The 14,906-nt window shown below is 37.4% G+C and overlaps 1 protein-coding gene across 1 annotated transcript in view; it reads left to right on the top strand.

Annotated features, from left to right (window-relative positions):
* The window catches only part of TER94 (Transitional endoplasmic reticulum ATPase TER94), a 351,159-nt gene that overhangs the window by 93,509 nt on the left and 242,744 nt on the right, over nucleotides 1-14,906 (top strand). The window contains exon 5 of the mRNA XM_090386402.1: nucleotides 10,415-10,607. Within this exon, the coding sequence (XP_090242528.1) occupies nucleotides 10,415-10,607 (193 nt within the window). The remainder of the gene's footprint in view (nucleotides 1-10,414; nucleotides 10,608-14,906) is intronic.

The raw sequence follows: 14,906 nt of genomic DNA, 5'->3' as shown, positions 1-14,906 counted from the left end.
AAATTCCTATGTATAACATTGACAATACACCATGAGCTACTCTTGCAGCCCGTCTGCACTGCTCAGAGAACTTCATATCTGCCTGCACAACCACCCCCCATGTGCCTTTCATTCTCTACCACTGTCAGTGTAGTACCACAGAGTTGATACGTTGCTCTGGGGTTGCTGTTTCCCATATGTAGTACTTTATATTTGTCAATGTAAACTTCATTTGCCACCTCTCAGCCCATCTGCTCAACCTTTCCAGATCCTGTTGCAGCAGCATAGTGTCAACCCTGCTTACCGTTGTATCGTCTGCAAACTTCGACACTTGATATACCATCATCAATATCATTTATGAATACAGAAAACAATAATGGACCCAACACCGAGCCCTGGGGGACTCCACTAATAACATTTAGTCCAAGACAAGCAGTGTCCATTGATTACCACTCTCTGTCTTCTCCCCCTCAGCCACCCCTTTATCCACAGCAGCAATTGGCCTCCAATGTCACACTGCTCCGATTTGTGCAGCAGTCTTCCATGTGCAACAGTATCAAAAGCTTTTCTAAGATCCAAGTCTATAATATCAAAGTTATTCCCTGCATCCAGTTCCTTTGTGACTGCGTCATAGTATCCAATCAAATTGGTCAGGCAAGACTTCCCCTTAACAAAACCATGCTGTGTCCGAGCTATAACTGAAGTCTTGTCTAAATGATCCTGCAGTGCTTCTTTAACTAGTGCCTCCATTAATTTTCCTGGAACAGAAGTTAAACTCACAGGTCTATAATTACTTGTGTCAGCCTTTGATCCTCCTTTGTGAATTGGGGTCACATTTGCACATCTCCAGTCTGTGGGTACCTCCCCTGAGTCCAAGGAAGCTCTCGTAATTATGGCTAAGGGTTTGCTTACCTTCCTCTGCTGCCTCCTTTAATATAACTGGATAGATCCCATCCACCCCGGGTGCCTTTCTTGTGTTTATCTTCAACAATTTCTCCTCCACTTTACTCTCAGTTATTACAAGATTCTCTAGCTTACTGCTAGAGTTGAATACACATCTGGCTTTCCCCTCGCTAAATAACTCCTCATGTGTGAAAGTCGATGCAAAATATTTATTTAGTTTGTTGACGTGATCCAATATTCCTTACATTTCAAAGGTACAGCTCTAAAACGGTTTTCGCAGGCTGGCTGCTAGTTAGTACACCGGACCGAACCTATTGGTAACTGTCTAGGAGGCTTCCGGATCAGCTAGTGTATAATCCTGCTACCTCTACTCTCTCAGATAGAGTCAGAGTAGTGTGTATGCAGGTGGCATTGTCGAGGCCGCATTATGTCAAGGATCTGGTTATATTCTTACCAATCTGTACGCCATATCCAAAAATTTCATTACTTCATATAGCATGTCCTACCCACTTTTTCTTACCATTGAATACACCATGAATTGTCAAACTAACAGAGCAAGCTTATCTGCAAAAAGATTTAAACCTCCCAAAGACTTCCTAATTCATTTCACAAATATATGTGGTCTCAATTCTAATCTCAACGATGTCCATTTACACTGGCAGTCTGCAAAACCCCATTTACTTTTTCGGACATAATCTCAGTTATTTCAGATGCCCAAATTATTCGATGTATGATTCCTTTCGCCTCAGAGGTGGTACTTGTGCATATGTCCGTTCAGATATTCCCTGTCAGAGACTTGGCAGTTTGGAATCTCCTGTCTTTGATCTTCTCTGGCTTAAAATCTCTCTATCTCATTGTGTCAAATTCATCTGTTGTCTCTACCGTTCTCCCAATTCCACTAAACACTTGAAGCTCTTTGACTTTCTCCAGTCCAATTTTCCTAACAGTGAGGTAATTTTCCTTGGTGAATTTAACGTTCCCATCTCTAGCTGGCTTCCGTTTTCTAGTCACACCAACCCAGCTGGTCGATGTGCTGAGGCTTTGGCAATTACTAATGACCTTGCACAAATTGTTCATTTACCTACAAGAATACCATACAGCCAACACGCTTGATCTTTTTCTCACGAAAAACCCTTCTAAGTACACAGTCGAAGTGAGAGGTCCTCTAGGTACCTCAGATCACAACTTGGTGATTGTCTCTTCTCCAATGGAGCGTTTATCTCATGGCCATTCAAAACCATGTATTGTTTGGCATTACAAGAATGCAAAATGGGATGACCTGCGAGATTTCTTTTCCTTGGACGGATTACTGTTTCAAAACTTCTGATGTCAATGTTTGCTCAGATCGTGTCAGTGAAATTATTCTTGCAGAAATGGAATCCTTTATCCAGCATTCCACTGTAAAATCTCGTCCTTTATCTAAACCTTGGTTTTCCAATAAATGTGCTAAGGCTGTTCAAGATATCTAAACCTTGGTTTTCCAATAAATGTGCTAAGGCTGTTCAAGAGAAGAATATTGCATATCATAATTGGCTTGTTTCTAATTCTTCAGTTTCATTTTCTGCCTACACCAAAGTTGGCAACAATTGTAAAGCAGTTATTAATCAGTCCAAACTAGAGTTTGAACAGGCTAAGAGCAGAAAACTTGTTTCTTGCCGTAATGGTAGCCAAGCATCCTGGTCTCTTGCCAAAGCTATTGGCCACAACTTTTGCCCAGCTCTGCTCCCACCTTTGACCAAACCATATGGTTCTGTTGTCACTTCAGCCAAGGATAAAGCTGACCTGCTAGCATCCCATTTTTCTTCCAACTAATGTATTAATGATCTTGGTAAAACACCTCTCACCATTTCCAACAGCTCCATTCAGTGCCTCCTATGGTCTTCCATCAAAAGAATGTCAGAAGGATTTTGACGAATCTTGATGCTAACAAAGCTCAAGGTCCCAATGGTATTTCTCCACTTGTTCTCAAAACCTATGCTCCTGAACTTACTCCTATGCTTTGCCGACTTTTGTCACTTTCTTATTCCAAAGGTGTTTTTCCTTCTGCTTGGAAATTTGCTCATATCCAGGCAGTTCTTAAAAAGGATGACAAATCCCTCCCGTCCAATTATCGTCCCATTGCAATTACTTCTACCCTTTCTAAAGTAATGGAGAAATCAATTAACCGCCATCTCTTAAACTACCTAGAAACCTTCCGTCTGATCAACGATCGCCAGTATGGATTCCATCAGTGTCTATCCACTGGTGATATTCTTGCTTATGTTACCCATTTATGGACTAATTCAATGGAAAGGTTCGGTGAAACACAAGTAGTTGCTCTTGACATCTCAAAGGCTTTCGATCATGTTTGGCATAAAGGTCTTCTTAACAAGCTTCCATCTTATGGTTTGCCAACTGTTTTTAGTAATCTGTGATCGCTCACTCTAGCCATCTACCATCACCCTCTGTGATCGCTCACTGAGGGTGATAGTAGATGGCTCTCTGTCTTCTAACTTCACTAATGCCGGTGTCCCCCAAGGTTCGGTTCTTTCCCCCACTCTTTTCCTCTTGTATATTAATGACCTTCTTCCATTGACTGGAAATCCTATCCTTAGTTTTGGCGATGATAGCACATTGCATTCCATTTTTTCCATTTTGAGAAAACTTGCCCTGCTCAATCAGCTTAAACTTCTTGAAAATCTGCTACCAATTCCTTAAATGCCGACATTCGGGTAATTCTCCAATGGGGAAAGACAACTTGGTTGATTTCAAACCTTCTAAAACTCACTCTTCTCTTATATCTCGCATAAAGGATTCTTCTGCTCCTATGCTTATCTTTGGTGTCACTCCGATTTCTGGACAAAATGATATATCTCTTTTAGGGATTACCCTGACTTCTAATCTCTATTGGCACAAGCACATTACAAATATTGCTTCCTCTGCAACTAAAAAACTTTATTTTCTCTTTCCCTCTCGGCGTTAGTTTTCTTCGAAACAGCTGTTCACTCTGTATAAATCGCAAATCCGCCCTACCTTGGAATATTATTCCCACAACTGGGGTAATGCCCCGAAAACCTCCCTCAGGCTTCTCGATTCCATTCATAAGAGGGCAGTTAGGTTAATTAATGATCCATCTGTGACAGAGTTTCTCCACTCACTGTCTCCTAGACGTACTGTTTCTGCTGCATGACTCATGTACAGATACTTCCATTGGCACTGTTCTTCTGAATTGGCCTCTATAATTCCCACTTCTCTTTCAAAACAGTTCAAACACGTGCAGCCACCTGCCAACGTCCATTTACTGTTCATTCGAACTGCTGTTTTCTGGAACAACCTTCCTTCATACGTATTTCCTGCAAATTACAGTCTTCAGAATTTCAAGTCTGATGTCAACAAATATCTTCTTTCATCTTCTCAAACTCTAACCCAAGCTACTGAGTACTATAGGTTCTAATACCTCTCGTGTTTGGGGTTTACATAAAAAAAAAAAAAAAAAAAAAAGGTCACAAAGGAACTGGATGCAAAGAATAATTTGATATTCTTTGATATCATATATTTAGATCTTAAAAAAGCCTTTGATACTTTTGCACATGAAAGACTGCTGCACAAATTGGAGAAGTGTGGCATTGGAGGCAAATTGCTGCTATGGATAAGGGGATGGTTGAGTGGGAGAAGACAGAGAGTGGTAATCAATGGACACTGCTCAACGTGGACTAATGTTATTAGTGGAGTCCCCCCAGGGTTCAGTGTTGGGTCCATTGTTGTTTTCTGTATTTATAAATGATATTGATGATGGTATATCAGGCTTAATGTCCAAGTTTTCAGACGGTATGAAGGTTGGCAGGGTTGTTAATGACAGTACACTACTGCAGCGGGATCTAGAAAAGTTGAGCAGATGGGCTTGAGAGGTGGCAAATGATGTTTAACATTGTCAAATGTAAAATATTATGTATGGGAAGCAGTAATCCCAGAGTAACTTATCAAGTATGTGGTACCACACTGACAGTGGTAGAGAATGAAAAAGATCTGTGGGTAATTGTGCAGGCAGATATGAAGTTTTCTGAGCAGAGCAGACGGTCTGCAAGAGTAACTCATGGTGTCTTGTCAGTGATATACAGGAATTTTTCTAGCAGCGATAAGGAGGTGATTATCCCCTTGTATTAAGCAATGGTCAGACCACACCTTGAGTACTGTATACAGGTCTGGAGGCCTTATTTTAAGAAGGATGTAGAGCTGTTGGAACGAGTACAGAGAAGGGCAACCAAGATTAGTGAATGGAAGAAAAGGTTGCTCTTAAAGAAAGGCTTTATTTTTGCAAATTATAGTATCTGGGGACTAGGCACCTGCTAGGTGATCTGATTGAGGTGTATAAAGCCTTGAATGGTTTGAGCATGCTCAATGCAGATGGGGTTTTTCCTCTTGCTGAGAATAATCGCCTGAAAGAGCATAAATTCAAATTGAGGAAAGACGGCTGTAGGATTGATGTGCAGAAGTTTGCCTTTAGCCAGCGGGTGGTTGATTGGTGGAACAAACTTCCATCTGTTGTAGAAGTTGATAGCTTAAATAGATTCAATGCAGAACTTGACAAACATTTGGAACGAGTTGATGGGTGAAATAAGGTTTTTTTTTTTTTTTTTTGATCAACGCCCTATAAGCTTTCTTTCTCACCAGTATTTGCTGTTGTTTTATGACCTTGTCTTGTTCATAATAGCCTTTGTCACTCATGGCCTTTGTACAGGTGAAATGTCCAAACTAGCAAACTCAGGACCTGATTTGCCTGGATTTTCGAATTTTTCCAGTTTTTGGACAACAAAATAAACTTGAATTGCCAAATTAAATTTAAAAATCAAGTATGTACTGATAAATGGCAAATGTGTTGTTAGCTTCCATGGGCAGTGTAACTACTTTAACTTATTGCTTATTAAGTGTATTATATGATTTTTGTTTATTCTTTATCCCCTTTGGCCGTTGTTTAAAATTTAACAAGCCTGCATTCTGGAAACCTGGGAAAGGTGAAATTGTTGAGCAATTTCAACAAGATAACTTTGACAATTACCACTTTTAAAAAAAAGTGTTCTCTGTTGTAATTTGATGTATAACAACTGTTTTGATATTTCTTGAATATGAACTGCTCATTCTCATATTTTTACTGTTAATATATCCTGCTTCTAAGAATAAAAGTTAGTCACATAAATAAAATGGCAAAAAGCAGTTAGCCAAATGTCAGTGGAGCAGGCTACAGATGCTTCTGATTACTTCAATTGGATCTTTTTCAATAAGTTTATACAGCACAACTTTAGATGCTGCATGAAAATATAGAAATAGAATAATGAAATTTTATTTACACAATTTTTTTTTAATTTCCTGATATTATTTATTAATTCCTGTGAGCACTGTGTTTATTTACATAGAAATGAGTTTTGGTACTGGGGCTTGCTTTCCTATGATGTGCATGGCGTAAAATTGTTTACTTATGTAATTAAAAGTGTAATGGCTGCCAAACACAGAGAACATGTTCATTTATGCATTAAGCATATTGTAGAGATGGAAGCTGCCAAAGGAATTTCTTGGAAGCTTTAAACATATAATCTTTAACTTGAATTAAATATAACTGTTAGGAGAACCAATTAGCTACTTGAGGAAAACGTTTCGTGCTACTTGGGAGCAGGGGAATCTGAACGATTTGATCGAACAAGGTCAATTAAGGCCATGGCTTTTTTTTTTAAATAAAACCTTAACTGGTCAACTACCAGGCTAGCTGTAGTCTCCAGTGGTTAGTGTGCACAGCCACAAGTAAGGAGATTGTGACTTGAGTAGATGAGACCTTCAGTGTGAAAAAAATTTGCCATCACATCTGTACTCCATTCCTATTGAAAGGAATGATGCATAATATGGAATGTTCAGTAATGTTTCTATATTGAAAAATTCATGGTTAGCTAATTTGTTTTCGAAGTAGTGTAAGAAAATGGCCACACTAAAAGTTAGTTTTAAATTGTCAAGGAAGGGATATTGTTTCCTGTGTGAGGTTTTTGTTTTGCCTCATTTTCACAAAATTCCATTATGCAGGAAACAATATCCCTTCCTTGTCTATATAAAACTTTAACTTTCAAGAAGACAACCTTCTTACACTACTTCCAAAATAAATTGTTACACTTTTATTGCAAAACAAATTGACAAACAAAGAATTTGCACTTATTCATTGCACTACATATGTATCGAATAGGAAATAAAAAGCTGAAGTGTGAGCCCATGACTTTCAGTGGTCTTGTATTCACAATAGAGCAAAATTTCCAATAAAATATTCATCTTGGCCCATTTTTTAATATACAGTCGAACTTCCCTATAACGAATTCGATAAATCAAGCGAAAAAATTCGTTATAGAGAAATTTCGTTATACAGAGAATCTTTTTTATTAGAAATTATTTAGAATCTTTAATTGCAGCAATGATAGACATACAATTAGAAAATAAATGATTCTACATTTATTTTTAATGTATTTTATTTCAAAAACACTTATTTAAATTACTTTTACACAGTTTTTGCCGGTAAGTATCACAAATTAAAAAAATCTAGTTTCGTTTGCACAGTACAATTTTAAAAAAAAAAAAAAAAAAAAAAAAAAAATGTCTGAATCTCAAAGAAAACCTCAATTTGTTCAGAGCATTAAAAACATTATCAGGAAAATATTCCTGATAATGTTCGTATGGGTCTACAGTAAATTTTTATAGGACCCATATGAACCGTTTTAAAAGCATGAATTATTTTTTTGCGAATCGCCTTTTCTACGGGTTGTTCTGGTGCATCTTCAGCGTCATCGTTAATTTCTTCGTGATCATGGTCACGTCTGACACTGCTCAGCAGTATTTCATCTTCATTTGGATTTGGATGTCCTGTTGTAGTTAGATCTTGATCTACATAAACATAACTATCCAGTGTTATTTCATTTTCGATGTTTCCGGACAATTCTAATAATGTCCAAAAGTTTTTCAGTTGTGAAAGGGGCACTTTATCTTGTTCGTCCAGTTGTCGTTCGACTTCTGTATTCGCTGCAAATCCCGCTTTTGAAAAACAATTTTGAATAGTGTATTCAGTGACATCGTCTGTCCAAACTTTTGCCAGTTTAGAGATGCAATCTCTAAGGTTAATTGTAACTTTCAAGTTTCTATTTTCTGATAGCGCATTGACAATCTTCATTATTATTCTCTTTCGATAATGAAATTTAAAATTTTTAATAATGCCCTGGTCCATTGGCTGGAGTTTTGGCGTCATGTTTGGTGGTAAAAACAACAACTTCACACTTTTAAGTTTGGCAGGATGTGCCGGACAGTTGTCAGTTACCAACACTATTTTCCTTTTTTTCTTTTGTTATACGCTTGTCTAGTTTTAATATCCATTCTTCAAAGATATCACTTGTCATCTATGCTTTTTTATTAAAGGTGTAGTCAACTTCCAAAGATTTTGTGCCTCTAAAACATCTTGGGTTTTCCATTGACTAAAAGTCTTAATTTTTCACTTCCTGTCATATTTGCTCTAACTAGCACAGTGATTCTTTCTTTGCTTTGTTTTCCGCCAAAACATTTATCATCCTTAAAAGCAAGTGTTCTATTCAATAAACATTTAAAGAATAAACCCATTTCGTCAGCATTAAAAACATCCACATGTTCATGTTGTTCCTCCAATGTTGCAATCTTCTTCGCTTACATTAACACTTTCTCCACAAATAACCTTTTCCACAATTCTGTAACACTTCTTAAATTTATCTAGCCACCCAGTGCTCGCATTAAATTCTGTACATCCAAGGGACTGTGCAAATTTCAGAGCTTGTTGCTTAATTATTGGACCGACCCAATATTGGTATATTCTTTTCACGTATCATTTGCACCCATTTTAGTACAGCTTTGCCAACATCTTCGTATATATACACAACTTAATTCGCTTCTTGTCTACTCCTCCTTCAATTGCATTTAAAATTGATTCTTGATTTTTTAAAATTGTAGATAAGCTACTTGCAGGTATGCCATATTTCTCTGCAACATCTTTTTTCTTAAAACCCTGGTCAATATCATGAATCTTTACTTTATCATTAATACTTAAACTTTCTCTTCGACATTGTTTCTGCAATTGTAAAAAATTACTGTTCTGCAGCTCTGTGTGTGTGTGTATATATATATATATATACATATATATATATACACACACACACACACACACACACACACACACACACACACACACACACACACACACCACAAACTTCGCTGTACTGGCCATATAGTGAATTGTTAGTACCGCCTACTCAATGACGTTTGCTTGCCAATTCAACAGTATCACTTGACGTTTCCTATCAGTCACTGAAGAAATATACAACTTTGAATTTCTTTTATTCTGCTTTCATGCATGTATACACGAAAGAAAATTTATGGTTAATGTATGCTGTATGTTACTTTTCAGGGGGAAAAAAAAAATACAAGAGCATATAGCCTATGTGATTGATGACAAATTATTCTAAAAGAACAAAATTTATAAAAATAATAAAAAATTCATGAAAACCATCTACTGAAAGTCCAGTTAGATGAGAACGGACATATCATATAATGATTGACAGGAAGGTCACATGGTACGGTTGAGGTGAAAAGCGGATGTCACTCAGTGGGCGTTACTAAAATCCGACTATGGTAGCATTCTATGTATTGCCGCCGCAAATTTCGTTTTCCCCTTAGCCAACAGCAATTTACAAATCTACCCTATTTATTGTAAAGTTTATGACCACTTTTAAGTAAACCCATTTGTTTTTATAACTGTAAAACAATGAAACAAAGACCTTCCTATAGCCGTCAATGGCCACAAGCATTCACTAAAGGGATGATTAATTCCAGATGCTAATGTGCAATTCAGAGGGAAGGGAGCTGTATATTTCAGCAGCTGTTTAGCAGTAAATGCTTGAAAATCTTCAGAATTGCTTTTACTAATTTTTTTTAAAGAATTCATTATAGAGAGATTAACACTTTGCTATATGGGGTGAATTTTACATGTCATTTCATTTCAAGGTGCAATATTTTGCTAAAAAATTCGTAATATGGAGAAATTCGTTAAATAGAAGTTCATAATAGAGAAGTTCCACTGTATATATATATTTTTTATTTTATTATTGCTTTTTTTCCCGCTATTATTATTATCTTATTCATATTGCCATTAAAGAATTTGTGTCCCTGCAACAACATTGTGAAGCTCTATTGAAAAAGTTGATAGCATACTAGTAATAACAACTTGCTTTTGGCTCTGCTTATCTATAAAATAAGGAAATCCCTGAGTTCCTTATGTTACCATCTGAAACAAGGAGTATGTGCTCCCCCTAAAGTAACAGTATAAAGTTGTTTTCCTCGTACAAATCTGTGCCACGTAACCTGGCTGTAGTTAAAATAAAATTGGGGCATGAATTTTAAAAAAAAAAAAAAAAAACACAGACATCAATTCTTTCATTTCAGTTTTGTTAAGTCACTATTTATATGATATTGAAACTGACAATCACTAAAGAAAGTTATGCATTTTCAGGAGTCTTTTTGATGTTTATCTGAAACCATATTTCCTTGAAGCATATCGGCCAATTCATAAAGGTGACTTATTTTTAGTTAGAGGTGGAATGCGAGCAGTGGAATTCAAAGTTGTTGAGACAGATCCAAGTCCATACTGTATTGTTGCACCTGATACTGTTATACATTGTGAAGGAGAGCCAATAAAAAGAGAAGTAAGTTCTTAAATATTGACTGATAAATAATACTTCCCCTTTCAAATGGAAAGGTACATTTCAGATGGGTGAGTTAGAGCACAATATTAGTATTTTTAATAGAAATGAAATTAGATTGTCTGATATTATTACTGTGATCTCAATGCCAGCTTTGTTTACATCTAATTGTAATTACTTCATTGCTTCTTATTCCTTCAAAGTTTTCATAAAATGATTTTGCTCCCAATTGTTATTATACTGCTTATCTTCATGTGAATGCCAATGTTAAATATTTATTGAGCTTATCAGGAACTGGTTTAGAATTATTACCGCAGCACTGTGTAGACCAATATATTTGATTCCATTCTTTTTATTGCTAACATGATTACACTCTTAGGTAAGGTTTTCACTTTTTTTTATTTTCCCCTCCTGAAATACGCTGCCGTTATGATCTGTACACCTTCTTCTTCCAGTCACATAGTTCCCTTAGCTGTTGTGGCCACCAACAAATTCCTCCAACTGCATCGATAATGTTCTATATGAGCAGCATCACAAAGTGTCATACCCAGAAGTTCACTGATTAGCATTAGTAGAGGCATATGATGCAAGAAAGCAAGCTTATTCAGCATCAGCCAAAAAAAAAAAAAAAAACACACACACACACAACCACTACTCCCATTTCACCCCTCCATTCATTCAAAATACCTGTCCAGCTGAGCCTTAAATTTGTTTAGGCTATCAACTTCAACAACAAGTCATGGAAGTCTATTCCACAAACCAACTGCCCGCTGGCTAAAGGCAAATTTCCCCACATCTATCCGACATCCGTCCTTCCTCAATTTGAATTTATACCCTCTCGGGTGTGATTATTCTGATCAAGAGGAAGAATCCCATCGGCATTGAGCATGCTCAATCCATTCAAAGCCTTATACACCTCTATCAGATCACCTCGCCGATGCCTAGTCTCCAGACTCTGTAATTTGCAAAACTTAAGCCTTTCTTCGTAAGAGCAACCCTTTGTTCCATTCACTAATCTTGTTGCCCTTCTCTGTACTCGTTCCAGCAGCTCTACATCCTTCTTGAAATGAGGCCTCCAGACCTGTATGCAGTACTCAATGGCCTGACCAATGCCTTATACAAGGGAATAATCACATCCCTGTCCCTGCTAGAAAAATTCCTGTATATCATTGACAATACACCATGAGCTACTCTTGCAGCCCATCTGCACTGCTCAGAGGACTTCATATCTGCCTGCACAACCACCCCCAGGTCCTTTTCATTCTCTACCACTGTCAGCGTAGTACCACAGAGTTGATACGTTGATCTGGGGTTACTGTTTCCCATATGTAGTACTTTACATTTGTCAATGTTAAGCTTCATTTGCCACCTCTCAGCCCATCTGCTCAACCTTTCCAGATCCTGTTGCAGCAGCATAGCATCAGTAGTGTCCTTAACAACCCTGCCAACCTTTGTATCGTCTGCAAACTTGGACATTAAGCTTGATATATCATCATCAATATCATTTATAAATACAGAAAACAACAATGGACCCAACACTGAACCCTGAGGAACTCCACTAATAACATTAGTCCACGTTGAGCAGTATCCATTGATTACCACTCTCTGTCTTCTGCCACTCAACCATCCCTTTATCCATAGCAGCAATTTGCCTCCAATGCCACACTGCTCCAATTTGTGCAGCAGTCTTCCATGGGCAACAGTATCGAAAGCCTTTCTAAGATCCAAATATATAATATCAAAGTTATTCCCTGCATCCAGTTCTTTTGTGACTACATCATAGTATCCAATCAAATTGGTCAGACAAGACCTGCCCTTAACAAAACCATGCTGTGTCTGAGCTATAACTGAATTCTTGTCCAGATGATCCTGCAGTGCTTCTTTAACCAGTGCCTCCATTAATTTTCCTGGAACCGAAGTTAAACTAACAGGTCTGTAATTACTTGTGTCAGCTTTTGATCCGCCTTTGTGGTCCAGCTCTCATAATTATGGCTAGGTGTTTGCTTAATTCCTTTGCTGCCTCCTTTAATATAACTGGATAGATCCCATCCACCCTAGGTGCCTTTCTTGTATTTATCTTAAATAATTTCTCCTCCACTTTACTCTCAATTATTACTAGATCATCTAGCTCACTGCCAGTGTTTACTTCATCTATGGCATTCCCCTTCCTGAATAACTCCTCATGTGTGAATGTAGATGCAAAATACTTGTTTAGATTGTTAGCCACCTGAGCAGGATCCTCAACTGTTGAACCATCAACATCCAGTGGACCAATCTGATTCATCCCTTTCCTTCTTGAGTTTAAATGGGTAAAGAACTCTTTTCTGTTTTTCTTTGCATCCTTTGCGAAGGATTTCTCATAATCTGCCTTTGCCTGCCTAATCTCCTTTGTGACTTGGTTACAGACCAACTTATATCTATCATAGGCTTCCATGTCACTCATTAATTTGTATGTATCCCATGCATTTTTCTTCTCTGCCATATGTCTCATTAGTTCATCTGGCAACAATTTAGGCCTGAACCTTGAACAATATTTCTTGGTTGGTATGTAAAGCCTGGTAGCTTCCAAGATTAGTTCCTTGAATGCTTCCCATTTTGAATTTGCTGTTGGTAACATCATCAGTTGGTCCCATGTATAGAATTTAAATATTGTCTCAGACCATCATAGTCGCCTTTACGAAAGCAAAAACCCTTCCCTTTACCTCTGATGGTAGTTACCTCCTTGAGTAAATCCCACTTCAGCACACTGTGATCACTGCCACCTAGTGGTTCCTTTATCTGCAGATTCTTAATGCATGAAGAATCACTACTGATAATCAGATCAAGAGTATTACTCCCTCTAGTTGCCTCCTGAACATGCTGATGTAGAAAACAATCATCCAATAAATCCACAAAAGCCTTGCTAGTGTATGAGTGACCAACCCACAAATTCCAGTCAATATCTTCGAAATTAAAATCCCCCATTATAAGACTCTCTGATTTACTGGCCCATTCTATTTCCCTGAACAGTATCTTCAGTATCTTATTATACTCATCAGAGTCATTAGGCCTATCCCATCATTCCACCTAGTTGCAGGTTTCCTCTGCACCGCTGTTTTACCTCCCATTATATTCTTCAACAGAAAATTTTCCCTTCTTACTATATGACCAAAAAACTTGAGTTTTCTTTTGTTGAAGCTATGAAGAAGAATTTTAAGCCTTCCAATTTTATTCAATACCCACTCATTTATTCTTTGATCCAGTAAGAAATTCGCAGTATTCTTCTGTAACAATCACATTTCAAATGCCTCAATTTTCTTCCTGTCAACTCTTTTCAGATTCCATCCTTCACATCCATAAGTGGCAACTGGAAAAATTAATGAATCAATGATTCTCAGTTTTGTCTTTAGAAGCAGATCACGATCTCTCCATAATTTTATCGCATCAGTGACCAACATTTTGGCAATTGCCTGTCATCTCTTTATATCATTTGAGCAGTCACCATTTTTATTTATTCTTGACCCTAAGTAATCAAATTCATCAACTTCTTCGATATCTCACCCATTTACCTTCACTTTACTGGAATTAAGATTATCACCAATCACCATAATTTTAGTTTTCCTCAGAGTTTCTTTAAGATGATCCTTAGAATTGCATATTACATATTTTTAATCTTCAGCATAAAGATTAAAAAGGTGAGGTGACAAAATACAGCCCTCCCGTCGCTGTTACCTACTGTTCCCATGTTCGTTCTCACAGTTCCTTCCTGTTCCTGGTACAGTAGCTTAATCAGCTGAATTATGTGGATTGGGAAACCCATAATAGTCATCGTTTCCCATAGTTTCTCATGTTGAACACAAATGTTTTTGCATAATCTATAAAACGGAGGATGCGGAAAAGTCAGGGAATGACCACGACATATCCCCAGAGCAATATGGCCTTAGTTGCTAAAGCTCCTAAAAATCAAATAACAACAACAATCTATAAAACACAAAACAACTGGAACGTTGAATTCTTTACATTTTTCAATGATCAGTTGTAGGCTTAAGATCTGATATATGCTTCCTCTACCTCTTCTGAAACCTGCTTGCTCTTCTTTGAGATTCTGTTCAGTATGATTTTAAGAAGAATCTTGCTATTGATTCATTAATGTGATATCATCAGCAAAACACTGGATACAATTTCCAGTCGAAGGAAGGTCATTAATATACAAGAGGAAAAGAGTGGGAGAAAGAACTGAACCTTGGGGAGCACCTGCATTAGTGGAGGCATTAGAAGATGGAGAGCCATTTCTGTCTTCTAACTCCTTCAAACTGGCTGCCT

The sequence above is a fragment of the Mastigoproctus giganteus genome, chromosome 12 (genome assembly GCF_048544385.1).
Source record: "Mastigoproctus giganteus isolate SK-2022 chromosome 12, ASM4854438v1, whole genome shotgun sequence".
NCBI classification, from domain to species: domain Eukaryota; kingdom Metazoa; phylum Arthropoda; class Arachnida; order Uropygi; family Thelyphonidae; genus Mastigoproctus; species Mastigoproctus giganteus.
The sequence above is the reverse complement of the archived record's forward strand: the minus strand, read 5'-3'. Positions and strand labels throughout refer to the sequence as shown.